Raw genomic sequence first — 25987 nt, 5'->3', positions numbered from 1 at the left:
TTGTATTCCACCAGCGTTCTGTTACCGCTGTTGCGGCATCTTAGTATAACAATTGAGATAAATAAAAAACATGACGCAATTTTGTTGTTATAAATTGTAAATAACATACAAGAATCACAATCAGAAAAGTCAGAATTTGCTAGTCTCTATAGTTTACATCACGGTCTATAGTACCCTAGTTATACAGTAGCATGGGGAAGATGGGACACCTTTTCGTTTAGTTTTCTCTTTCCATTTGGTTGTAAACAAAGAACATTCAATGAATTATAAAACCGTATCCTCACGACTTTCACAGACCGTTGTTAATTGTTTAAAACACGATCAGGCTATATTTGGATATTATGTATTAAAGGTGTCCCATCTTCCCCCACCCTACTATATAAGGTAATATTTAAAACCGTTTATTTATTATTTCTATTAAAAGCTAGAATTTCCCCCAGTGTGCGCTATGTCACCAATCAACATGTGTTCTTCAGTTAAGTTTATTCAGGCACCAACCTATCCATACAAAACGACATCGCCACCCAGTGCTTGAAAAAATAATTGTTAATACAGAGATAAAAGTACCCATTTAACAATATTTAAAGCAAACGCTTTGCCCAAGTTTTAGTTACGGGGGGTTTTGAAACAGTATCTAGTAAAAAGTAATATATATATAGTATGGTGGGGGAAGACGGGACACCTTTAGCACACAATATCCAAATATCCTGATCGTGTTTTAAACAATAACAGTGGTCTATGGGAGTCGTGAGGATACGGTTTTATAATTCTTTGAATGTTCCATGTTTACTACCAAATCCGACGAGAAAATGGAGTAAAAAGGTGTCCCATCTTTCCCCACCCTACTATACATTACAGCTTATAGCAAATATAAGCGCTATAAATGATATATGGCAGGATGAGAGAGATGGGACACCTTAATTCCATTCTCTTTAATGGTCCCATATGGTAGTAAACAAGGAACAAATTCACAAAATTAAAAAATCGTACATCTTCACAAATCCCATAGACCGTTGCTAATTATTTAAAATACGATCAGGATATTTAGATAGTATGTTCCAAAGGTGTCCCGTCTGTCCCCACCCTAGTATAATATACAGACTAATTATAGATATGGTGTATTGTTGCATTAACTCTGCGATTGCTCTTGTATCATGATATTGTTAGCCAGGTTTTTCTAGTTATTCTACACGAAATATATCGGGCGTTCATTCCGACTACGCTCTAATCAAAATATTTCGCCTTTATTAGACTATTAGTCTAATCGGTTTTACAAAGCACTGATTCGTGTCGCGTTTCTTTGCTAGAGGCGTTTGGCGTCCGGATTTATTTACATTTCCAAGTCGTCACCCGTCGCGACGATAACTGAACGCACAGCGGGAAGTTACATCAAAAATTACGGGGCGGATCGAAATGTCGACTCGATGATGAGCCGAAATCGTTTCACGTGCAATTTGGCGTGACCGATACACAATAACCTGCCTCAATGCCTTGTTCTTTCAACAGGGCCTCGCGCGGCGCTTTAGAATTTAAAGGGCACGCCGCGTGAGTGTTTCCAGGTGCGCAGGAGCACTCAGGTTGATCTGTTTGCTTAATTACACCAAGTTCGAAACTGATTGATCAAATAGAGAAGAGTTACCATATAGTGCATTAAATGGTATCGTGGTGGTTGCGCAAATACTAGTACAAATATTTTTGCTCTGCGCAAACAGGCGAGGCATAGCTATATACCGATAAGCAGTACATTTATAGTCATATATGTTGAACTTCTGAGATCTATTTACTTGTGCGATATCCCGAGACAACGATGGGAGATCAGGCAAAGGAAAACCTGTCAAGTTCATCATACGACAGTTGGTCCATTGGTGAGTATATTATTCGATTATTATATAGTATGGTGGGGGAAGATGGGACACCTTTAATACAAAATTATCCAAATAGCCTGATCGTGTTTTAAACAATTAACAACGGTCTGTGGAAGTCGTGAGGATACGGTTTTATAATTCATTGAATGTTCTTTGTTTACTACCAAATGGAAAGAGAAAACTAAACGAAAAGGTGTCCCATCTTCCCCCACCACACTATATCTGAATTGTTTCCTTCCAATCGAGTAATATTGCGAAACTCCTTGATTCATAATAAACGTTTAATTATTTTCGATGTTTTAATAAACGGTAAACCGTTTGTGTCGTAGTGACCATCTGAAACTTTTGGTAAGGTAGCCTATATATATGTTCAAGGTAGCCTATATATATGTATGTTAAATTCAAACCGTTTCATTAAAGCATGTAATTAAATTAGTTGCAGCCGGATATGTTGACCCACGTCGCTCAGTAGATGAGCACCGTAATCACCGTCGAATCACTGATGGCGCTTTACACTGGCAACACCGGCCTCGGGTTTATCCGTTTAACGAAGCAAAAAGGTTGGGATTTGATTTATACTATAGGCAGTCTTTCTTATTATTGTTTCTGGTACAGTAATCCTTTAGTTGGTGACCGGTGTGAATTTTGTTACAAAGTTCTCCTTGTAGTTTTTACTGATTTTGCACTTTTTTACGAAAAAGTGTATTCAAACTTATCCTAAAAATTAAAATTTGTATAAAGTGCTGCGTCACCACTGTATTTTCCCAGCGAGTCGTCATGCTCTGATGCCAGCATACAATGTTATAACCCTCCCAACGCGTTTACTACGTTTAGATTAAAAACAAATAGGCTACAGTTCGTGACATCGTTATCTGTTAGATGTGCTGCATCATCGTTTATGCGTATTTCGCCTAAAAATCGTTGGCGGGTCAGGCCCACGCACCATCGGGCTACTTTTGTAGCATTTACTACAAACAAAACAATGAATGGCATTTAATGCGAAAAAATCAGTGCGAAATGCGACCTAGTTAGGTAGGTATCATACGCAACACGCCGCTATATGTCATTATTGTTCCGTGAATATACCGCAATGCACGCGAATTACGTTGACGAGGCAGTTTTTTTGCGCACTTTTATCGACTTTCAAAAAATAATAATTTAGACATTAGTGAGGCCTAAGGAACTCACATTTTGAAGCACAATTTTTGCTGGCCACCAGCTAGGATTACCACTCTGCCCAGTATTATTGCTTGAAAAGCTACAACGTTTATTGGTATTATACTAACTTTCCGGTTTAATGGTGTTATGAGCCATTTCATGATTAAACTTGCGAAACGTCTTGAAATAAACATCTGTAAAGCATTGAAAGTACAATGCCAACCCCATCTAAAGTGTATTCGGATATAAAACTTGTTGTCATTTACCTTAGTATAGCTGTTTATAATTGGCCGATTTCATTTTAAAAAATGGCTTGATCTTTATAAACCAAGTTCTATTAGCAATTCGGAAAATATAAACAATAATACCAAAATCAACTTTTAGTACTGGGTGTGGGGTTCGAACCCACGCGGACATTCGTCCATTGGAACTTAAGTCCAACGCCTTAACCACTCGGCCAACCCAGTTGACAAGAGAAGCTGCGCGAGACACGGTATCTCAACTAGGGAAGAAGTGCCGAGTGGTGTGTTGTGGGCGTGTCCGGCTTATGTTAGCGAATCAGATAAACGTTTGCTGTTATCGACTATGCTTATCGTGTTTGAGTCAATAAAAGGGAACAATGAAATGCTAATTTGGGCGCATTACTGACTGTTCAATTACCAAATTACATTTTGTATATTTTTTTTCATAGTGCTTCTACCAACGTACTAACACCGAATGACAGAAGCCAGTACAAGTCGGATTTCATTCAAATGCAACGAATTCATCCAGATTACAGACCATCCTCATTAAACAGGCGAAACAACCCCCATCCAAATCTAGCGTTTCACGTAAAACACATGTTAAACCAGGTAAATATAATAAGATAACACGCGTTCTATGCTAAGTTTATATTTGAAACATATTAAAATTATATATGGCGCAGGTAATGGTCTGCTGCCGACTCGGCAAAATATTCTTATATATAGCAGGGTAAAGGAAGATGGGACACCTTTTTATTCTATTTTATCGTCCCATTTGGAAGTAAATAAAAAAAACATTCAAAAAATTATCAAAATGTATATCCTAACGACTCCGTTGGTAATTGTTTAACATGATCAAGATATTTGAATATATATACTATGTGCTAAAGATGTCCCGTATTTCCACCTAATTTAGTACTAGATGGGAGACCGTTGGCAACTAATTAAATCCCGTGTTTACCGTGTTTTTAGAAATAACAACGCTTTTTAATTTCGGTGATACAGATAAGTAAATACTTTTTATTTACTACCAAATGGGACGAGACAAGAGAATAGAATGATGTCTATCCTACACTACCCTATATCATAGCACGGTAACAACAACATTTAAATTTTACTTCAGAAAGTCCCAGTTGTTCGAACACGGATGACCATGGAAGAATTTAACAGAAAACCTATGGATTCGCCTTACGAGTCCAACACTCATAGAGTTTATAGAAGATACAGACAGTCGGTGAGATACATTTTCGTATAGATGTTTGTCTGATAAATTTGTATATCAATTTTGTCTAATATTTTACGAAGGAAATTGTTCGCGCCAAGCCGTCAAGAAAAGTCGAGGCTGCGGTTTCAGGCATCGTCCCAGAACTCAACGAAAATGACGACCCAGCTCTGGTAAAGTTTTTCCAACTATACAATATAGGTATACACCAACCATAAATAAACCTATACTTCGTTTAATTTCAGGCGAAATTGTTTCCAGTGATACCGAGAAATTCAAGGCTTACGGCGGACAGGGCGCAGGAACTTACTAATTCTGTTATAACACCAAGAAAGAACAAACATCAGCCACATTTATCAGGTAGGTAACTCGTAAGCTGGCACGAGGTGATAAACCCGTGTGATAACGACTGTCGTTTTCCGGCCACGCGAGGATAATATAAGTTACATTCATTCATTCATATAGTCTATTTTGCATAGTTTAATGTTTTAACCAACATGTGAAATTTAATACAGCTAATGCTTCTGGCCCTGAACAAGTGTTTCCCCATCTTCCAATTAAAGATTTAAATAAACCAAGTCTAAAGCCAGTTCAAGGTTAGTAAAAACTTTAATTTTTAAACTTTGTAGAATTGTAGGTCAAGTCTCGACTTGTGTACCATATGTATAGGCTAGTAGGGTAAGGGGGTACACCTTAAGAACATTCGAAGAATTTTAAAACCGTATCTTCACGACTTTCATACACTGTTAAATACGATCAAGATGTTTGAATATTATGTGTTAAAGGTGTCCCATCTTTCCTGACTCCACTATGGTGACTATACTGCGTGTCAAACCGCTATTGTCAAGAGCTGTATTGTTTAGTTGTTTTAATTAGCGTTATGTGTTTATACACCGCCATAAAAATGCATGAGGAAAGTTTTTGTTCTTATAGGTCGTCCTAATGCAATCGAAGCAACTTCATGGGAACCTACACCTAGTGCTCGGACAACTTCGCGTGTTTTCGGAAGAAAACGAGCAGACCCAAACAAAATCGAGGACGAGGCAAAGGCTATTGTCCCAGAGTTACCAACGCCCAAATCCAAATCGTTAATGTTTAAAGAGTACGCACAGTATCCAAAATACGCTCCACAAATGATTAGCGACTTCTATAGCGGAAAAACTAAGAAAGGAGTAACTCGTCCATACGTTTACTAGACAAAAACACCACCGCACTAGAAATAGAAAGTTTTAAAAGACATTCTGTATTGTTCACACAAATACTAACGCATCGTTTTACTCTCCAAGTCGCTTTGAAATTTCTTTGCTAAAAGCTTGCGTCAGTATATGAGATATCTCATAATGATATTGCCGAATCCTGTAAAACAACAATGCCAATTCATTTAAATACGCTCATTCGCGACACGTTTCCCAACTGTTTCCGTAGTGTAGTGGTTATCACGTTCGCCTAACACGCGAAAGGTCCCCGGTTCGAGCCCGGGCGGAAACAATTTTTCGAAATTTTAATTATTTAGTTTTGTTTTGGAAATGTTTGAATATATATATTTTTTTAATGTTTAAATATTTATTTCATACAGTAAACTTATTAAACCTTACTTTACAACTCCCTCATCCATGTGGGCAAGAGTTTCAATGTATAATTCCATCCAATCTAAATTTGTGATCAAATCTTCTTGAATGACGTAATCGTCATTATGCAAAGATTCTTGAAATGATTTGACCATCTCATAAAAATTCCCGCAATCTTTCTCTTTTTGTTTTTCTTTTAACTTTCTGCAACAGATCGAAAATAGTAAATTTTTAGTCATTTTCTAGTCTAGTTATATTAAAATGTGTGTGCAAAGAAATGTATATTGGTATTTTATTTAATAAAATTCCAATAAGATTTATTTAATAAAATTATAATAAGAAAACCTGTTTTCGCCCGGGTTCGAACCGGGGACCTTTCGCGTGTGAGGCGAACGTGATAACCACTACACTACGAAAACCACGTAGATACGTTATTGAAAACTGGCTGTTAATCCCGATTGCAGTTTGTACCTTACGTCTTCGTGCTGTCGATGAAGAATGCTTTCCTTCTTTCTGGCTAAAATAGCTTCCTTTTCAGCAATAACCTATAGACATAAGTCAGTTGTAAAGCTATATTCTTATAATTGCCGTTACACAAGCCTTTTACTTGACGTAAAATCTATGTGCGCTTATACTGTGAATATTACATTTTCATACTTACTACTTAAAACAATTTACGTTAGCTGTGACTATTAGGTTAACAATAAAAGTTACCTGTTCGTGGTAGTTTTCGTTTGCCTCCTGAATGTTCATTATGTTGACTCCAACAAATATATTGAATATCAAGAAGTGTCCACAAATGATAAAGAGTATGGTGTATATTCGTGAGGAGGGCGTTGTTCTTTCATCCATTTCAATTTGTGCATCAAACCATCCATCGACCTGTGTTTATGTTAATATTTAGCAAATACTATTTCGCAAAAATACAATTTCCATAAAATGTTGCAGTCGTTTTTCACCGCACCACACAAGGGAATGCCCCCTTACAAGTTTCGAACTTTTCTTGCGTATTTTCTGCGTAGTTATTAGATGTACATACAATTTGTTTGTCAATTCAACCTTAATTGTGTTGGTTGTTTAATTATTTAGAGCTGTATTGCAATCGTGATTGAGTAGTTGTCAATTATTTGTAACCCATTATGCTGCAAAACTCCGCCGATCTCAAGCACCTAGTCATTACGTCGTGGAAGGAACGATGGAGTGAAAAGAAATGGTCCATCCATGTAAAGAAACTGATGACAAGTCCGTCGGATATGCTTCACGTGTCAGATGTATTAGTATCACAATCTTTTATTGGCAGTTCCCCCAATGCGCTTTTGTTGCGTTACATATCATATGCGTTGGAATGCGGACTGTTATCTTATGCGTCGGTTATTACTGCTGTATCAAAACATGAGGATTTAAGTAAAATTGAAAGTACAAAAGCTGTTTATGGTCTGTTGAAAGACTGTCTTCAGGTGGTTTGCAAAACAAGACTGATGGAAGATGCAATGGAGTTATGTTTTTCTCTTCGAATGGTTTTGAAATGGCTTCTACAAAACATTGAACAATGTCTCAAACGAGTATGGGACATGTATGGTTCTACTGCAGAAGAAATAATTAAATTGAACTGTGATATACTTAAACTTATTGCTACAAAACCACGCACATCAGGACTCTTAATAATAGCCAGGTTTGCTGAAGGGGGAGTGTGGAGTCATATTGAGACTGATTTGGCTGTAATCAAAAACTCATCTGGTCAACATCCTCTTCATAGTGAGATAAGTGCATCTTGTCATCATGTGTCTCAGTTATCAAAATGTTCTATTTCTCCCAAACCAGTTTACAAGCTGCCGGTGTCCAGCACATTATGTCAATCTATAATGTCACTCATTCTACTTGAAGTTGAAGAGCGAAAGTTGACAAACATTGAAGCGATTGTGCAGCAGTTAATATTACTGTGTAATATACATGGTCTTTCAACCAGCAATTTAATCTACCATCTGATACAAACTTGTTTTATGGGATACCTCGATTCAAGGGGTAATGATTTAGAGCAAGAGTGGTGTGCAATGGTTTTCCTTCGTTTGCCAAAAATAATGGTCCAGTTAAAGGCTCAACTTACTGGCAGTGACTTTGAGTCTCCAAGCAAACTCTCAAGCAAGAAAATTGCTCAATTTGGAGTTGATTTACAAGAGGCATTAAAAATGTTGCTTAAACTCGACAGTCTGTTAGACACTATTGATCAGATATGTGATGGAATAAACTGCTTAAAACTTTTAACTGAGCAGTTTGTAAAGAGAGAGCTGATTACTGACGCTTATCATCAAGATTTACAGAATATTAGATGCTCAATGATAGAAAATATGCCAGTAAACAATGTTAAAGAAAGGTGCCTAAATCCGGTGATCATACTCAAGGCTGAAAATAATATTGACCAGTTGGTGAAACTTTTAAGCTCCACTGATTTTTCTGAGCCAGAGCGCCTGCTTAATACCTTTGCAGGAATGATGTCAATTCGTAGTTTTAGTGCTTTGATCGCTGCTGCCACCACAACAGGTCAATTGCCGGCTTTTGCCAATGCTTTGATTGACTGCAATGATGCAATGAAGTCATGCCCAGCAGAGACATCAAAGAATGCCCAAATTCGAGCTGTGTTATTTGACATAACATTTCTTATGGTTTGCTATATGATAAAGCTTTATGGTAAAGAAACAACGGTTGGTTCCTATATAGTAAGATCCAAAGAGGAAACTCCTATATTACTACAATGGATCAATATTTGGTGGACCGACAAAATTACTCAAATCAGCACATTGAAATCTGAACCTGAACCAAACAGAGTGGAAAATTTAATTCCAGTGTTAAGAAGTTCACAAGAGTTTAAATTAAGCATGACAAAGTGGAATGATATTTGCATGAACCTTCCGCAATCTATGATAGAGTTGCTCACAGCACGACAGAAAGGAATCATTTCAATCACTGAAGTGGTGCGTGCATGTACTCTAATAAAAGATGGTTGTCCCCTATCTGTTACACTGTCAGTGATGGCAGCCGTTGCACGATGTGCTCGACTTGTAGTAAGTCGCAATGATCACATTCAAGTTTTATCTGCTCTTACTGAAAAAAGCCCCACACAAGTACAGTCCCTGTCAAACATGATGTATAATGAACGGTTTGTCTTCTTCCAATCGGTTTCTTCCTCAATTATGTCAGATTTGTTGCCTGAATTTGAACCAAAAACTTTAAACTTGGATAAAACACTTCATTGTACCTTGCTCAAGCAAACTTTTATCGAAGCGAATCAAGTTGGTTGGATTAATCATGCAATTATTACTAAGTTCTTAGATTGTTACAACATGCTTGGTGTTTGTGGGTTCATGAGACAAACTTTAAACCAAATTCTGAAAGAAACTCATCTGTGTGGTATTACGAATGCAGTTGACATTGTATTCGCAGTTATGAGGTTTGATATAGTTTCTACAACAATGTACTTACTAAAATATGGCCTACCCACCTTTTTTAAGACGAATTCACGCCCATTAGCAGCGCCGATTGGAAGCGCAATCGCAAAGCTAACAGTTGCAAGTCTTGATATAGCTTTAAACGAAATCACTCTCCAGCAAAAATCTCTTCTTCCCAAGTCAAGGAAACAAAACCCTATGTTGCAAAACATTGTCTTTGACAAACAACAAAAAGTTCGTAGACTGTTCAGCCAAACTGAGCACGATCTTCCTCCTCCTGGAAGCACTCCTGGACTTCCTGCAGAGGATCCTCTGATCCAAGTCCTTTCCGACTTCATGGATCTTTTATGGAACTCAATGGAATCCAATGAAGGAGGTCCACAGGCAGATTTCATCTTTAAGTTCATCAAGCTTTCATTAGAATCTTCATCACTGCTTTCACGCACAGTGAAACTTCACATTCCTGTTCCAATGCTTTCCAAGTTGCGTTACCCACTAGCGAAAGACTCACATGTACTTTTGTTTGCTGCTTCCGACATGGGAAATGAAGAAATAAGAAAACTAGCTGCTCATGCAATTTGTGTGTTAGATTCCTAAATGGCTCTCTTTATGCAAAAGTTTTTGTTTAGTGAAATTGATTTGTGAACTGTGTATTCAAGTTTGAAAATCTATCTTATCATGCACAGCTTTGCTAATGTGTGGTCTTTGGTGCAATACCAAGAGTTTTAATCAAATGCAACATGTTGTGTGATTGTATATAAATGTTATACAGTAGGAAGTAGGATTTAAAGTTCATTTGTTCTGTAGAAACGTATTGTTTACATAATATTGCGTTTTAAATAATAATTTACTGCATTCATATTTATAAAACATTTTTTCTGGTTTAATGAACGCTGTGTTATTGCAGTAATACTAATTGGTGAGTGGGCCTATTTTTTGTTAAACAAGAGAGCATAGGTCTAATCACTGACGACGTTTTTTCACTGCCACAGTTCGATCATCAAACGAAATAAAACTGTTCTATAAGGCCATTACCGTGCATAACACACAGTTTTTAATTTGTAAATTTACGGATTTTTCTACATATAAAAGGGTTCGGAAAGATGGGACACCTGTTGATTCTATTTTCCCGTCCCATTTGGTAGTTGGTAAATAAACAACATTTAAAAAATGTATAATATATATACCGTTGTTAATTGTTTAAAAAAACAATCAGGACATACGGATATACTGTCAAAAAGATGTCCCATCTTCCCCCACCGCACTGCATATTCGTAATCAATGTCCTTATTCATTCGGTTACCGTAACGAAGCTGAAGAGCGTGAGAAATGCAGAACCAAGATCCCCCCAATTCTCCTCATCTCCCCCTTTGTAACCAAACATGTAATATCCAAAGATAGCGAAGAGAAACATCACAAATAGCAGTATGAGCATTACGTTGATAAAGGACTTTTTCATCGTGTCTATGAGAGCAGTCAATAGAACCTGTATTTTAAAAGATTAGTTAAATATGTTCAATTACACTTTTACTCAGCATTTTAATTTTAACATAAGTTTTAATCATTGACTTCACAGCAACTGCAGTTTATTAAATGTCTGTATTTTCGAGAAGTTTAGGTCTAATGAATACGCGAGCATATGTTTTTACCGCTCATATTAATAATAATTATTTACTTACGAACATGACATAAATAGTCGCCATATGTTGGTACAAGGGTAAAGTATACAGCTTAATTACTTGTAAACCACGAACAAATGATACAGCTCTCATTGCACGCAGGGCGCGCGTTGCTTTTAAAGTTCTCAGCATTGGCAGAGCACCAGTCCAAGAAGCTTCTTTTGAGGCATCGGCAAAAAACTGATCCACCAGCACCTATTGGATAAATGGCGGTAGATACAATTCAGTCAGAATTTTAAAAATATATGTAAATAACTCTCTGCGAATTCAAACAAAATGTACAACTGAGCTGAAGAAATATGCCAACTGGTATAGTTTTAATTTGAACGAAAAACTTTAACCGACCTGCATATACGATATAAGAAGGATAAAAAAATCGAATCGGTTCGACCACGTAGTCCAATACTGAATAGGTTCTGCATAGATTTTGACAACGAACTCTATAGAATAGATCGCCAGGAAAGCAATGTCTGCTGCCTGCCAAGATATAAATGTATAGTACGGTGGGGAAGATGGGACACCTTTAGCACAAAATATATATAGATACCCTGGTCGTGTTTTAAACAATTAACAACGGGCTGTGAAAGTCGCGAGGACAAGGTTTTATAATTCCTTGAATGTTCTTTGTTTACTACCGAAATGTACGAGAAAATCGAATGAAAAGGTGTCCCATCTTTCCCCATCCTACTATATATTGCCATCGTCGGCCAAACGTTTTAAAAATAAATTATTGGTTATCTGATTTATTTTCCTGTGTGATGGTATACGCATGGCCTACTAAAGATATCTTTAGTAGGCCATGGTATACGCGAGTTGTCTTTTGTCAAGGTAATGCATATGATAACAGGCACTAATGTACTTAACACAACACAATTAAAATAATTCTGATTTTTTTAAACTGTGTTACTAAGATGAATTTAAAACTTGAGTTGATGCTATGTGTATTTAAGCTTGTATTCTGCACTTCCTTATAAGCCATGTGTAAACTTACTGGAAAGTAAGGTTTCATGGAAGGATAGTAGTTGTTTACGTCAAGCATCATTATTATTGAGTTGGCGAAAATTGCCGCCATAATCAGACCATTAAAAACTTCGCTTTCGCTAATCTTCTGCGCGAGTTCGTGTATCGCTTTGTCCTTCCGCCAGCTTTCGCACCTGAGAAAACATAAAACGTGAACACGAAACGGGTGAACTCGGAAAATCTTCTCTCGTCCACTTTTTTTATTAAAAAAAAATATCTCTGGTAGACCGTGATTTTTATTCACATTTATTGGGTTAAAGACTTTGTTAGTTTATTAAATTAATCTGCGGACGGGACAAAAATTCGTCCAAACCATTTTTATTTGTATATTGTTGTCTTTCTGAAATACCGTGGTATTAACACGTTGTTACAAAGAGGTTCCTTTACCCGGGTTCTTCTTCCCACTCGTTTTCCTCACTTTCAACATCGTTGTCGGCCATGTACGGGGAGTTATCGCGGCCATCTGCCACCCCTTCGTTGTGCGAAATCACAGCACCTCTCCGACTTTTCTTCTCCATGTTGTTTACACATACATTTAAATCACTTTCAGTCTCTACAAACATTAATTTACAAACTGTGACGACATAATGTTTATTTACTCCTCAATCAATGTTTATTATCCTCCACATTTTGGATTTTGACGAAACAAACAAGATATTGTTGAGTACGTTTAAAATCACAGCCTTGACGTATGTAAAAGCTACTTTTTACTGCATAAATATATGAAGGTTATACCGTTACAATGTTTTCGCTTGTTTTCCCTAAAACGCGCCTTGAGCCGCATGCACTGCTCCTGCTCCTCAATTTCCCTCCCAGCACGCTAATAAATTTCTTAGTAGTCTCAAACACAGTGACGTGAAGACAGACGTGGTCTAGGACTAGGTGTTAAAGACGTAGTATATATGCTGTGTTGGGTTAAGAATCGGATATGCTTTGATTTTATCCGACCCACGGCCTACTAGAGATATCTTTAGCAGGCCTGTCTGACCACGGTTTTTTTACGTACCTGAAGATAATAGAAGCGTAACAATACTTTCCACAATATCATGCCATACTATAGTATTTAAATTTTGTCATAATCGTCGTCCTAATAGAATATAAAACGTCAAAATGGCGATATAGTGAAGTCATGCTGTATATTACCATATTTGAACCGAGAACAGAGTTTCTAACTTCATGATACAAGACCAAGGATTTCCAAATATTACCCAGCGTACTTATGACGTACTGTTTACCCCGACACGGACCGCTGACCACCACGCATGAAGTAGCACAGATTCTTTTTTCCCCAGATTGGCGGTGACTTTTTGACCTATTACGGGCTTTCGCGAAATTTCACGCCATTCACAACGTGAAGTCTGGCATCATTGTTAAGTCTGTACTGTTACGTTCAAGATGCGTCGACTGCTATTAGTTTTCCTATTTCTCGTGACCATTTTCGCCAGTGAGGTAAAGGTAAGGTGCTTGAAAGTCATTTATTCTGTTTTATGTTGTTCTGGTTTGACCGAACGTAAATTCTATAAGTTTGTTAATAGCGAAGTAGTTTGAGTGAGCAAGAAATGTTAGTTGGTCGCAGTTGTCTACAATCATATTATTTTTATTTGAAACCTTGCAAAAAAGTATTACATACTTCGATTAGTGTACCATAGCAGTCATCTTATAATAAGAGTATTTGATATATATATCAATATATACATACAGGGAAGGTGTAGGTTTCGTGGAACCTACTACAGATCGAATCAGCGTTGGGATTTCCAGGTCGGGAATAAAAACTTTGAATGCAGGTGTACCAGAACTGGCAGTCCTCATTGCGAATGGTCAGTTGTTAGAGGTAGGTAGACAATATTGTTTACGGAATCGTTGTATAGCCTATACGCTGCTGTATTCTTGTGCAGTAGGCTATATACTTTTGTATTAGGAATTAAAGTAAGTATACAGTAACACTTCGTAGCTGATGTTAATTTATAGCTGTCTGCTTTAAGTATTAATAAGTTTTCTGCATATGCGATTTGATATGGTTTCCAGTTGTTGTGCGTCGATGTTTGGATTCGACAAGACGGTCAAGGGAACTTGGTGAAAGGTGGGAGGTACAACGTAACAACCGGACTCTGGACTGCGCTTGTCAAGAAAACCCAACGAACCATCACTACCAGATAACTTGCTCAGGCAAAAGTGAGTTTCATCTTCAAGCATTGTTTATTCAGTTCAGATTTAGTGGGTTAAGAGTCTATAATATTGCTATTTGTCCAATTAAGATCGTTGTCACCAAAGTGGGATTTCGCGACAACGTGGTGATGAATGGACGTATAATGATGCCACAGGCCTGGTTATGCGCTGTCAATGTCTTGGACGGGAAAGGGTAACCTGTCATGCTAATGTTCGTAAGGATATTCCATCTCCGACCCCAGAAGCGCAAGTGGTCAATAATTACATTGTCTACGGTAAAACTGTGCTGAGACCAAGTCTTGCCACTTTACAAGCTTGCGATAATGGGCATCGGGTGAGCACGGTATAGTCACATCTCTATGTTGCAGATGAAAATTTTTCTTTATGATAGGTTGTAACCAGCGGGTTCACATGGAATCAGACTAGGGACGTCACGGATACGCAATACACCATTGAGCAATGTGTCTGCCGAAATGCTATTATTCGTTGCATTCCTTATATTATTTCAAGACGAAGAGGTTCGCTTCATATTTCGAACGAAATATCATTTATCATTGTTACTTTTTTTCGCTGTAGAACCACATTGTCTAACGGAAGACGGGGAAGTGATCGACGTTGGGCAATCGTGGATCAAAGTACATCAATCACACGAAAACATTCGGTGGAGATGCGTATGTGCTTCTCATGGCCAACGAGACTGTAGGGATATAGGTGCGTTAAATTAATGTACTATGGGGGAAGATAGGACACCTATAGCACATATAACCCAAGTATCCTGATCGTGTTTTAACACTGGTGTATGGGAGTCGTGAGAATACGGTTTTATAATTCTTTGAATGTTCTTTGTTTACTGCCAAATGAGACGAAAACGTAGAACGAAAAGGTGTCTCATTTTCCCCACCCTACCATTTACATCTTTGCCATTGCTTACTGTAGTCAGATATTTTTCCTGCACTACCGAGCTACGTCTGCATTGAACTCCATTGCGTTGTTTCGCATGTTATTCATATTGATACTTTTTTAGGTTACTGTCCTACACCAACTCCGCCCATTAATGGAGCCATCGTGTGTGTATCTGCTGGTAAAGCCGGACCGAAACAAACCATATTCTGCAAACCCATGTGTCTTCAAGTGAGTGTACATCAACAGTTAAACTTATACTAAAAGTTTAAACTTCAAAAGTCTTTGTACTAAAACAGCCCAATACACTTTTAACGCCCTTCCCTATGATGTTGTGTGTTTGCAGAATTACGATTTCCACAACCGCCATAGATACTATCGAGTGTGGGAGGTCTGCAGTCACGTGACATTGCACCGTTGGTCAGGAGGTTACTTCGAGGACGCACTTTTGTTGGGGAAATGCACAAGTAATATTGTTATATAACCGCCAAACCTCTTTATTTACCTCTTAAAACCATTATTCAGGACCCCGTACCCCATTGCGTGGTGGGCCGCAGTCTTTGTATTTACAAACAGATGATTGCTTGAGCTTGACTCGCGACCAAATTCACGACGTAAGTCGGATTTAAAATAGTATCACTTACAATCTGCAATACGAGTAAACACATGTTGTATTCTCAGATCGAACAAAGTTTCGTCCAATCTCTGCGTTTGAACGACTTATGTGGTACTAAGTGTCAAGTCAGTTTGTTTAAATGTGGCGAACGTTCCCCACTACCCGAATAATATTTACTTGAAAACGGAACGATTCTGCTTGCTGCAAAACAAACTTCATGACAATCTATCCAAGGCCTTCTGTCCGTATTATCTTTAACTATAAAATGGGCTACATTGTTTCCGTCAAATGTCAAGATAATGTTGGGCCCACTTACAAAACAGCTTCCCAAAGTTTTCACCAAACGCTGCTCTTGCTTTGAGCCATTAAAGTGTACACGTTTTTTGTATATAGTTATCAAGTTTACTTTAAATATAGTTCGCTTATAAATAGTTTTAAGGCTGACTGACGCAACCGCGTAATCAAGTAACAAAGCGACAGATAAACACTCTTCAGTGTTATTGTAAAATCGGAAGACTTTTTTGGAACAATGTTGCGTCAATGTGACGAATACAATTAAAAGTCGCCAGTCTGTTACTGACGTAGTTGAAGATTTGATTTCAATGCCCATTGTGACCCCATATCCACAAATCAACGTTTCATCTTCGTAGTGCATGTGATATTCCGTGACTTTTGACTCTTATTGTTGTATTCGTCACCCAAGTTCGTCCATTTGTCGTTTAGCCCACTTCGAAAAATACCTCACGTCAGTGTAGACACCAGGTGCGCTATGAGGTTTGCAAGACGAACCCCAGCTGGTGACGCCAGAGAGCTGCCACTGGCGGCGCTGGGGATGCCAGCACATCATCGGTCCTCCACTGTCTCCCTGGTATTAGTTTGCAATAAGCTCATGACGTCATACTTATGTCACGTGATACTCACACTACACGCATCAACGGTTCCACCACGGCCAGCACACATCATTCGATCACTGATAACGTGGTAAGGATAGTACCGCTGGCAGGTACTTCGCTCAATCACTCGAACTGAACCTTCTTGAAGCTTACGGGCGCCCCCGCGATGTTCACCCGACACCCCCCAGCCCGCAATAACACAGTACGAGCCTGGGTCAATATCAAATGTCGGAAGGCATAGAGGCTCTGCATTGAAGCTCCGAACTCTCCCGTTAAGTTTCACCAATGCGATATCAAAATCCACAGCTTCTGGGTTGTACCTATGACAAAAATTAAATGACGTAATGTTTGAATAATTTCAATGATCTTTGTTAAAGTAAATCAACCTTGGGTGTATATAAACTTCGGATACGTTATATTCCATCGTCCCACCGCTGCCTGTTCTCAGTCTAGCGGTCCAGATACCGAGTCCCTCCCTTCTGTAAAACCCAAAATTAATGTAGCAAATTGTTTAACTATAAAATGTATAGTACTGTGGGGTAAAATGGGACACTTTTAGCACATAATATTCATATATCTTGTTTTAAAAATATAACAACGGTCTATAGAAGTCGTGAGGATACGGTTTCATAATTCTTTGAATGGATTACCTTTACTACCAGTGAAATGAGACGATAACATATAATGAAATTGTGTCCCCATCATCCCCACCCCACTATATGAGCATTTAACTTACTCGTGGAAGCAATGCGCAGCAGATATCAACCACTGTGGACGTACTAGAGTTGCACCACAAACGTGATTCATGCCTGGCAATGTTAACGAGGTCATCCAAGGCCAAGTGCGGTCTCTTGAAGTTCTACCGCCAAGTATACGTGTATATATTCGTCTACCGTCGCTGGCATCATTTCTCTTTCCGCATGAGCGAGGTTTGCACGTGATTTTCACGTGACTACGGGAACGGCAGTGCTGGGATCTTGAAATTAATTCGATTTAAAAATACTTTTTTTCATATACGCCTTTTCAAGTAAACCTACCCGCACTGCAGAGCTCCTTGAATGCGTCGAATTTTTTGATTATCTCCATTTCTAAGTGACACGTGACAAGTTCGTCTGTGACGTATCGTGACGTAGTCAACTGTATGAAATGCTGTTGCTTTGCTGAATAACATTACAGTTTAAAATAAAATACAGCTACGTAAATTAGGAAGATTACCTGAACCCCATTTGATGGCACGCTTGATGACTCAACAAATAGTTCCATGAGTCAGCACAAATTGGCAACCACCGTGACGTCATAACGTCAAAGCCAGTCAACATTCCTGCTTCTGTGTAGCTTTGTGCGGTATCTTCAATTATATTTCCGACGTCGCTCGGTGGAAGTAGTTTCACTATATAGCGTTTTAAACAATTACATAAGATGAATAGTTTTTATCAGAACAATATTTATTCGCCACTTACAGCAGTTCGCTTCATCACTGCCGTCGGCACAATCGTCGCTCCCGTCACACCAAGAGGTGTTGGAAATGCAGGTGTAATCGAAACAAGGCCTTTCAGAGGCTGTGCAGTTATCTAAAGAAAGATACGAGTATCAGGACTCATGAGTAGGCCATGATATATTCAAGATAAATTCATGTACACTATAGTAGACTGGGAGAAGACGGGGCACTCCTAGCACAAAATATCCAAATCTTCTGATTGGGTTTTTGATAATCAATAACGGTCTATGGGAGTCGTGAGAACACGGTTTTTAATATCTTTAAAGTGTTCTTTCATTACTATCAAATGATACGAGTAAGTAGATTAAAAAGGTGTCCCATCTCCCCCACCCGAATATATAAATTCACCGATATTGTTTATACTCACTGCACGACTCTTCGTCGGAGTTATCAGAACAATCTTTATGACCATCACATACAAACTCCATTGACAAACACTTTCCCCCTGATTTGCACCGAAACCTATGTATATACATTGTATTGTATTTCTTGAAGAAAATTCACCGTAAAGTTGTTTTGGTCATACAGTATTTCAAGTTTAAATATTCCGTATCGTTTAAGTTAAACAGTTCCTTGTAACTTACCGACTCAAATCAGCGCAGTTACACTCAGTTTCATCCGAACCGTCAAGACATTGCTTTGCTCCATCGCACCGTGACGTGATAGGCAGACACTGTGGCCCTGATGACGTAGTAGAGTTATGACATTCGAATTGGCCGTCAGGGCAACCTGGGAGTAAATGGATTATAAAAAGACGTGTTTCAGAAAATAAACATTGAAATACCGAGTTAAAAGAAGTGGCTGGTACATATATATGTTCTTCGTTAACGAAATTTTAAAGCTATAATGCAGCTATAATAATACACGTACCACGACAAGTGGTTTTGCAGTTCTACCTACTTCGTTTTGCAGTTCTACCAACCGACAATACAGTTGTTTAAAGTGTATATCCGATCTTGTCAAGCTTTTGACGCGATACAACATATAATTTACCTGCGCCTACAGATAGTGGGTGGTAACAATTTGTTTCATTTGATTTTGATGGAAAGGATTCGCAACTGAGGAATTTCGGCCACATAAGGGAAGCAGCAAACAAGACAGCGGCACATGAGTTTCTCACTTCTTCACAGAGCGAACGACAGGGAAGTTGTCTGAAAATAATATTAAAAAACCGTTGATGTTAATCGACAGTTTCGTGCGAATTGACATTAAGTAATAAGCGAATCGTGTCGAACTCCCAATTGCCATGTAGATCTTAGTAGAAAATAAAAGATGAACTCCTGCATTCTACCTTATTTGTGAATCAGTGGAGACGCCGCATCCGCCTCTTTGTTTGAGAGGGGCAAGTATTAAACATCCGAGTTCTCGTAGTAATGGATGACACCTAAAATAAAGAGAATGTTATTTCGTTAAAAACCCAAACATATCTCGTTTCTTCGTGTTTTAATTAACCTTGTATGCACGACTGTTGTCAGCATCACATACTCCGGACTCATCGCCGTTTTTAACTGGGTCACGTGTCCCAAGAAGTTTGGCATCATTGTCGTATTATAGGTCAACTGACCACAAGTTTGCAACGTGACAGTTTCACACCGACCTGCGTAATATTGTTGTAAAAATAGTGACACCACTGCAAGTGACAGGTGAATATAACATACCACAATCACTTTCGTCGCTCCCATCTTCGCAGTCACTTACTCCGTCACATAGTTTTGTGACTGAAACGCATGCATTGTCGCACAAGATTTGCCACTGCCCACAACCTAAAATATTGAGAAAGAGACAAAGTGAGTTTGGTGGTGAAACAGCTATGTGATAGTACGTACGTGGTCCGGCTGGTTGTGGGCAATCGTCTTCGTCTGAACCGTTCAAACAGTCGAACTTTCCATCACAGACATTGCGGGGAGGAATACACTGCTGGTTTCCATTTCCACGGCAGGAAACCAGGCTTTGACTTTCACAACCTTAAATTTGTGGTTAGTTCCAACTACTGATTAATCATTTCAACCACTAGGTCACTCACTGCAATTCGCTTCATCCTGTCCGTTGTTGCAGTCCACGTCTCCATCGCACCACCAAGTGGACAATACGCATTGCTGGTCATCACCACAAGATGTCAGGTTTCTACCACAAGTTGCTGTAAAATGTGCTCGTTATAACAATGTTAATTGGATTATTACGGCAACAAGAAGAAAGTTTCAAACTAAATGTTAAAACGAGTTTTTGACTTACGACACTGCTGTTCATCTGAACGATCTTGGCAATCATAGAAACCGTCACACGCCTTGGTACCGTCCACGCATTGACCGTTGGAACATCGAAAGTTGTCGTATTCGCAAACTGTGTGGAAAGACCAAACGCTGTTACAAAATCGACCCAATTTACGACGTTCAAAACAATGTTGACTGCTGTGTTTCAAAACACCATTACCAACGTCCTTACATCCCATTTGTATTTCTAATGGTGGTGATGTCATTGGATTAATGACGTAATTATCCAAAGCAGAGAGATCACCGGGTATTGATTTAGAATGTTTTAAAGTAGGGACAGCGACAATATGGCTGTTCAATTATTTAACGAGGTTGATTCGGTACCTATTTGCAAGATATTTCGAAAACTCCGTGTCGCTTCGTCAAATGCTATTAGGCAACTATAAGGCAAATAGCCAAAACACCAAAAGGCATAGACTGTTAACGGTTTAGACAGTAGTTTCGGGACATACTTTACTCTGGTTATATATGAGCTATTTATGGAACTGGTAGACAACGCTGGTCTGTGCTGCAGAAAATCAACTATGAATCCACTAATCTGTTGCACGCCGGTTGCAAGCTAAAAGGGAAGTTGACGTTTCGTAGGGACGAATTTCCATATTGAATCATATATATTTTTTCCTTTTGATAATTTGTTCAAGAAATTTCAATCCATCAAACCCAACTTTCAGACGTTTTTACCTTATTTTTAGCTAATATTTTTCCCGCGTGCTGGGTCAAAACCAAACTGCTATGTTTACTAAACGAATTATATCGACGAAGCGCACAAAGCTCGCTTTTGTTGTACCGATATGAAATTCAGGGATTAGCCTCGGATTGCCGTTTAAAGTGGGGCAAAGCTCCACCGCAAGAAAAAAGGGACAGCTTAACGTTAAATTCCCGGATTACCCGTTGCATAGGGTATTCAATGTTAAAGTGAACATCAACCCTTTTTTACAAACTGCCTAACGTTGTGAATGTGTTTATGAAAACCCGATCTTCCTGCTAATTTCTGGGTGCGGGTGTATACACTGGTAATTTCTTCTTAAAATTTTAGTTTCTTTTTAACTTTTATTTGATTTTATTTATTTTGTCACTCACCGCATTCCTTTTCGTCTTCCGATCCTCCACAGTCGTTGTAGCCATCACAGCGCCACCTAATGTCAATGCATTTATCATCATCACAAGCAAACATCCCGACTCCACATCTGGATTCGGGAACTACGGATGTTATCACGGATTCAGTCGTTTCTCTTTGTCGATCTATAAAATATCGTTATCTGCCGTTAAAATGTTTTTTCTCTATCTGATCAGTAATATTTACCGGGTCTTTCTGGAGGAGAGAGATCCACACAATCCTCGCTCGACGATTCTTGAGCTAATATGACATCACATACATATTTTATGACGTCACGGTTACCGTACTCATCGTGGCGCTTTCTATTTGATCTGTTTATTTGGGAAAACTTTAGACGTTTGTGAACTTTTTGCTTAAATGTCCGACGGTTTCCGGTTATGAGTTGGCCGCTTTTCGAGTTAATGATGACGTCACGATGACGTATGGTTTGAAATATAGCAAGTGAAGACGTTGGAAGGCATGACGTCAGTTCTTTCACACACCAGGAGTGGCAAGGAGCCTCGATTAACGGTTGTGAACCTGAAAGGAAATCAAACTAATGTTAATCGATTCTATCATTGTGAATTTAAAACGCTTATACCTGGCTGTGGAGAACACATCGGATACTGAAGGTTGCAAAGAAACAGAAGGGACGACGGATTCTGTGTGCACTCATTCGTGACATTTGATGACGTCAGTACAGCGGATAGCTCGCTGAGAACGATAGAAGTAACTCCGGCTTGTTTCTCGTCTTGGACCCGATCGTATGACGTATATATGTATGGAAGCACGGCGTCACACACGTGATCTTCCACGTAGGTGCAGCTGAGACGCGAGTCATCGGCTATGACGTCATTATCCGCGTGTTGGCGCCTCTGCTGGAAGTATGTACCCATGACGTCATCAAGGCCATAGAAGATGTCGTCATCGTCCGAAAAAACATCTTCGTTGTCATAAGCGCTGCCCTCATAAGCTGCATCTGCGGGATTCCTAGATAATTTAAAGAAATGTTTATAAATCCAAACTTGGTAAAACAGAAATATGTATGGATACAAATAGTTATGTTAGATTTCAACACACCGGTATTTTAAATTCGATCGAACTCTCGTGTGATGCGGCCCTCTGTATAGCTCTTCCACTCTCTCTGACGTAGAATTGGTGACGTCATCGTCTTCATTCCGAAAATGACCTGAACGACTTTGATCCTGATCATTTTTTCTCTTTTCGCCGTTTTTCCTCTTATGCTTTTTGCGTCTACGCCGTTTGCTCTTCTCGCTTGTTTTTGGTGATCTGTTTCTCGGTGTTGCTGCTACTTGCTTGCGAGTAACGGGTGGTTGCGTGGTCGATACTTTGCCATCATCCGTGTTACTGAATACAACTTTTTGCGAATTCTTCTTCGGTGTGACTTTTCTTTCATTTATACCATAACCCACAGTCGTTGAAACAATGGAGCTCTCCTTGAGGGTTGTACTCGTCCTGGGATATTGTCTTAATTATTACAGTGTTGTCTTGGGAAATATGATTTATTTAGCGTGTCAACCCATCTCGTTTTAAATATAGTATGGTAGATTAAGATTGGGCACCTTTTGATTATATCCCCCCATTTGGTAGTAAACAAATACCATCTAAAGAAATATAAAACTGTATCCTCACGACTCCCACAGACGGTTGTTTACTGTTTAAAACACGATCAGGATATTTGGATATTACGTGCTGAAAATGTCCTATCTTACCCCACAATACTATACATGTATTTCAGTATGCAATGTTACCTAAATAATATTCTACAACCTGTCCGCCACATGCAGCCATTAATTATTGTATGTCAGACGCTTAAATGTTCCCGGGTTACTTAGTCTATATAGCAGTCTTGGTTTGGAGTCTGAATTTAATGCAGCACATCTGCTTACCACGGTTGACCTTTCACAATCGGTGTCCTCTCCGTCAGGGCCGGTGTCACCTGACCTTTCACCTCATTCGTCGTTTGTGACGTTGAAAGCACCCCTGTGAAATCACAATTGAATTAGTTTGAATATAAGTTAGAAATATCTAAAATCTGTCAATTTTAAGTATAAAAATGTTTAAATGTGATTTGGTTAACAGATAATAAAAATTAATTAAACAAATCTCGATAAAAAATGAATATTTGCACGAGAATGAGACAACAATTCATTTTATCAGTGCCTGAAGCTACACGCGCACGATACTTTCAATGGGCCGTGCAGCCATGAGTAGCTCGGTAGTAAGCCCAATTAAAGCAATCTCGAGCTGGCGACATTACAGAAGACGCCGTCATAAAAATTTCCACTTGAAACGTCTGCATCTTGCTACTGTTTACAAACAAGCGGTTTGATTTCAAGCGGGCTCGGTGTTTGTTGCAATGCGGCGCCAGTCGCACGTCCTCGCTTTTGTTTCAACGAAAAACAACAAAACAAAGTAAAAGTGAAGTCAGGTTGTATGTGATATAATGGTTGTGAATGCACCCTTGTAATTATCGCCCGTTTACCGCTCTGGCATTAGTTCCGGTTTTTCGGAAAATTTTCCGCCTTGAATTGCGAGATCGATCGGGCAACTCGGCAAACGAAATTCAGTCGAGCCAAATTCGATTAGATACTTTCGAATCGATTGCATTGTTACGTGACAGTAAAATTAGGGACTTCTGCATCGTTTGAGACAAAGTCGACCGATGTGTGTGACGTTTGCCGACCCCGTTTGCTGTATAACAATCCAGCCTCAATTATTGATCAAATTTCAGAGTTGGTCGCTACACATGTTGTTCGTGTATTGTATATAGGATGTTGCGAAAATATTTTCACCGATATTTTGATATCTCGGTGGTCGAACCGCCCGAAATGTTTAAATTCTGCCGAATTATCCTATCTGATAAGCCATCACGCGCACACTCCGAATACATTATCAGATTAAACAAGACGCTTCTTTACTCATAGCGGCATCGCGATCTTCTCAAATTATGATGTCACAAACGGGGGATTAGTAACGGCGAATTATCGATTTTGAAACATCGCGAAACGTTTTTCCCGATTCCTGCGGTAAACAATAGGTATGCGTAGAGCGTTGTAGAAATAATTGAATGGAAAATGCGTCCCTCACTGTTTTTCGTGTAAATAATTGTACCCAGGTCGCGTTTATTTAGGGATAACAATTGTGTGTCTATGACGTCATTGCATAGCATATGTCCACTATATTGGGTCACCATGAAAAAGGAATGCGGTTCTCGTGATGTTTTGTTATAAATTTCACGGAAACTTTAGTATATTATGTTGGATTGGCAATCCGCGTTATTTTATGAATTTTCTTGTTTTTGTTAGTTTTTCTTCATAAGCTACGATTCATGGAGAGCAGGTAATACAAAATTGGTCGCGTAACATCAGAAGAGATTAGACAAATGACCATTACCGCTATCGCTGTTCGAAATCTCGGCACTGAGCAGCACAAGGGTTTGGGCACACGCCAAATAATGTAAAAGCAAAGCTGCAACTCTGTATCGTAAACAACATAATAGGGGTTCTCAAGTATTCGGGGCTTAAGTGGAATGTCACTGCGGCACGTGATATTGATTTAAAAGTTTACGACTACCATTATAAGTTTGGTGAACGATTACCCTACTGCCACTTACCCAGCAAAAACATGATAAGGATGGCAGTTGTTGCGATGGCGACGAACGTGGGTATTAGAATCAGACAGAACCTGCATTTGCGTCCCACCTTCGGGCACGTTTTAGGAGAACCTTTCGAATCGTATTTCACGGCACCTGAAAATAAAGAAACGAACCATTGCGACTTCTGATTACAAAAACGGACAACACCCTCTTACCTTTAGTCGTTAATATAGTGGACGTGTAAGATATTGGGGCGAAATTTAACGGACTGTCGTCGTCTGTTACTAATCTGTAGTCTTCAAAATCAGGGGTCATGACCCCGACATCTCGCCGTGCCGTTGCATAAGCAGGTCGCGCAGGTCGAGGTGGAAGAGGTCGACGTTTACGATTCGGTCTCTCCGTACCGTATCCACGTTCGACATTATTACGCCCGGCTGTAGATTGCCTTTCACTCGTTCTCGTATTTCCGGAGGAGCCATAACGCCCACATCCACTAGCTGCTGCTGTTGGTATCATTTCTACTCTGCACCGTCCCTGGTGGTAATCTGCAAGTCTTCGGATAGTTGTGTATTGCGCCACCCGGTGATCAGGATAAAACAATTTGGGCTGACCCGGCTTGAAGAGTGACGTAGGCCGCGGTGTCACCGGTGACGTCACAGATGACGTAGATACAGACTGCAGAGGAGGTGACCCTAAATGACTGGTTTGCGTTGTCGCTGATGTCTCCTCACT

General features: G+C 39.2%; 5 protein-coding genes and 3 non-coding genes across 11 annotated transcripts in view; 4 read left to right on the top strand and 4 right to left on the bottom strand.

The window, feature by feature from the left end:
* Positions 1 to 1068: 1068 nt before the first annotated feature.
* LOC100184116 lies at positions 1069 to 5902 on the top strand. The gene is made up of 8 exons (XM_002122287.3): positions 1069 to 1865; positions 2302 to 2425; positions 3715 to 3874; positions 4389 to 4499; positions 4571 to 4660; positions 4733 to 4847; positions 5003 to 5083; positions 5421 to 5902. The coding sequence occupies exons 1-8, from the start codon at positions 1808 to 1810 to the stop codon at positions 5681 to 5683; spliced, it is 1002 nt and encodes a 333-aa protein (XP_002122323.1). The 5' UTR covers positions 1069 to 1807; the 3' UTR covers positions 5684 to 5902.
* Positions 3408 to 3490, bottom strand: trnal-uaa. Its single transcript has one exon. It is a non-coding gene; the product is annotated as a tRNA-Leu (tRNA).
* On the bottom strand, positions 5361 to 13236 carry LOC101243493 (cation channel sperm-associated protein 3-like). The gene is made up of 9 exons (XM_004225644.3): positions 12585 to 13236; positions 12169 to 12331; positions 11523 to 11654; positions 11238 to 11372; positions 10802 to 10984; positions 6770 to 6937; positions 6527 to 6600; positions 6083 to 6259; positions 5361 to 5843 (listed from the first exon to the last, which is right to left on the bottom strand). Exons 1-9 carry the CDS (start codon positions 12758 to 12760, stop codon positions 5762 to 5764), a joined length of 1290 nt encoding a protein of 429 aa, XP_004225692.2. The 5' UTR covers positions 12761 to 13236; the 3' UTR covers positions 5361 to 5761.
* trnav-aac lies at positions 5903 to 5975 on the top strand. Its single transcript has one exon. It is a non-coding gene; the product is annotated as a tRNA-Val (tRNA).
* Positions 6402 to 6474, bottom strand: trnav-cac. The gene has a single exon. It is a non-coding gene; the product is annotated as a tRNA-Val (tRNA).
* The window catches only part of LOC108951018 (60S ribosomal protein L21-like), a 24694-nt gene continuing 5787 nt past the window's right edge, over positions 7081 to 25987 (top strand). The window contains exons 1-2 of one of the 3 annotated variants that reach the window (XM_026840856.1): positions 7081 to 7938; positions 12176 to 12179. In XM_026840856.1, the coding sequence (XP_026696657.1) occupies positions 7195 to 7938; positions 12176 to 12178 (747 nt within the window). In that variant the 5' untranslated portion in view covers positions 7081 to 7194 and the 3' untranslated portion in view covers position 12179. Of the gene's footprint in view, positions 10530 to 12175; positions 12180 to 25987 lie in introns of those variants that run through there. The other 2 variants (XM_026840858.1, XM_018817459.2) reach the window with 2 other exon arrangements.
* Positions 13312 to 17125, top strand: LOC100175487 (fibronectin). Its single transcript, XM_002126268.4, has 10 exons — positions 13312 to 13652; positions 13899 to 14028; positions 14223 to 14369; positions 14453 to 14697; positions 14755 to 14881; positions 14940 to 15074; positions 15388 to 15494; positions 15610 to 15730; positions 15789 to 15877; positions 15945 to 17125. Exons 1-10 carry the CDS (start codon positions 13593 to 13595, stop codon positions 16047 to 16049), a joined length of 1266 nt encoding a protein of 421 aa, XP_002126304.1. The 5' UTR covers positions 13312 to 13592; the 3' UTR covers positions 16050 to 17125.
* LOC100180965 overlaps positions 16259 to 25987 on the bottom strand; it is an 11048-nt gene continuing 1319 nt past the window's right edge. Inside the window, exons 1-23 of one of the 2 annotated variants that reach the window (XM_018816884.2) lie at positions 25471 to 25987; positions 25274 to 25408; positions 23547 to 23640; positions 22717 to 23112; positions 22238 to 22626; positions 21844 to 22176; positions 21621 to 21782; positions 20503 to 20610; positions 20294 to 20407; positions 20097 to 20234; positions 19929 to 20033; positions 19723 to 19867; positions 19562 to 19654; positions 19264 to 19421; positions 18855 to 18999; positions 18638 to 18732; positions 18233 to 18343; positions 17988 to 18162; positions 17810 to 17932; positions 17509 to 17748; positions 17159 to 17251; positions 16801 to 17092; positions 16259 to 16744 (exon numbers count right to left, since the gene is read on the bottom strand). The exon at positions 25471 to 25987 is cut by the window's right edge and continues 1315 nt beyond it. In XM_018816884.2, the coding sequence (XP_018672429.1) occupies positions 16574 to 16744; positions 16801 to 17092; positions 17159 to 17251; positions 17509 to 17748; positions 17810 to 17932; positions 17988 to 18162; positions 18233 to 18343; positions 18638 to 18732; positions 18855 to 18999; positions 19264 to 19421; positions 19562 to 19654; positions 19723 to 19867; positions 19929 to 20033; positions 20097 to 20234; positions 20294 to 20407; positions 20503 to 20610; positions 21621 to 21782; positions 21844 to 22176; positions 22238 to 22626; positions 22717 to 23112; positions 23547 to 23640; positions 25274 to 25408; positions 25471 to 25987 (4332 nt within the window). In that variant the 3' untranslated portion in view covers positions 16259 to 16573. The remainder of the gene's footprint in view (positions 16745 to 16800; positions 17093 to 17158; positions 17252 to 17508; positions 17749 to 17809; positions 17933 to 17987; positions 18163 to 18232; positions 18344 to 18637; positions 18733 to 18854; positions 19000 to 19263; positions 19422 to 19561; positions 19655 to 19722; positions 19868 to 19928; positions 20034 to 20096; positions 20235 to 20293; positions 20408 to 20502; positions 20611 to 21620; positions 21783 to 21843; positions 22177 to 22237; positions 22627 to 22716; positions 23113 to 23546; positions 23641 to 25273; positions 25409 to 25470) is intronic. The other variant, XM_026840848.1, reaches the window with a different exon arrangement.

The sequence above is a fragment of the Ciona intestinalis genome, chromosome 2 (genome assembly GCF_000224145.3).
Source record: "Ciona intestinalis chromosome 2, KH, whole genome shotgun sequence".
In the NCBI taxonomy this organism is placed as follows: Eukaryota; Metazoa; Chordata; class Ascidiacea; order Phlebobranchia; family Cionidae; genus Ciona; species Ciona intestinalis.
The sequence above is the reverse complement of the archived record's forward strand: the minus strand, read 5'-3'. Positions and strand labels throughout refer to the sequence as shown.

Bases quoted from the DNA above. Each gene is read 5' to 3' on its own strand.
- LOC100184116 (XM_002122287.3), top strand. From the start codon at position 1,808: ATGGGAGATCAGGCAAAGGAAAACCTGTCAAGTTCATCATACGACAGT. The intron at 4,500-4,570 runs GTGAGATACATT...TATTTTACGAAG, and splicing joins ATAGAAGATACAGACAGTCG to GAAATTGTTCGCGCCAAGCC. The intron at 4,661-4,732 runs GTAAAGTTTTTC...GTTTAATTTCAG, and splicing joins AAAATGACGACCCAGCTCTG to GCGAAATTGTTTCCAGTGAT.
- LOC101243493 (XM_004225644.3), bottom strand. From the start codon at position 12,760: ATGTTTGTAGAGACTGAAAGTGATTTAAATGTATGTGTAAACAACATG. The intron at 11,655-12,168 runs GTAAGTTTACAC...ATATCTTGGCAG, and splicing joins CCATGAAACCTTACTTTCCA to GCAGCAGACATTGCTTTCCT. The intron at 11,373-11,522 runs GTCGGTTAAAGT...TTTATCCAATAG, and splicing joins TTCTTATATCGTATATGCAG to GTGCTGGTGGATCAGTTTTT.
- LOC100175487 (XM_002126268.4), top strand. From the start codon at position 13,593: ATGCGTCGACTGCTATTAGTTTTCCTATTTCTCGTGACCATTTTCGCC. The intron at 14,029-14,222 runs GTAGGTAGACAA...TATGGTTTCCAG, and splicing joins CGAATGGTCAGTTGTTAGAG to TTGTTGTGCGTCGATGTTTG. The intron at 14,698-14,754 runs GTGAGCACGGTA...TCTTTATGATAG, and splicing joins CTTGCGATAATGGGCATCGG to GTTGTAACCAGCGGGTTCAC.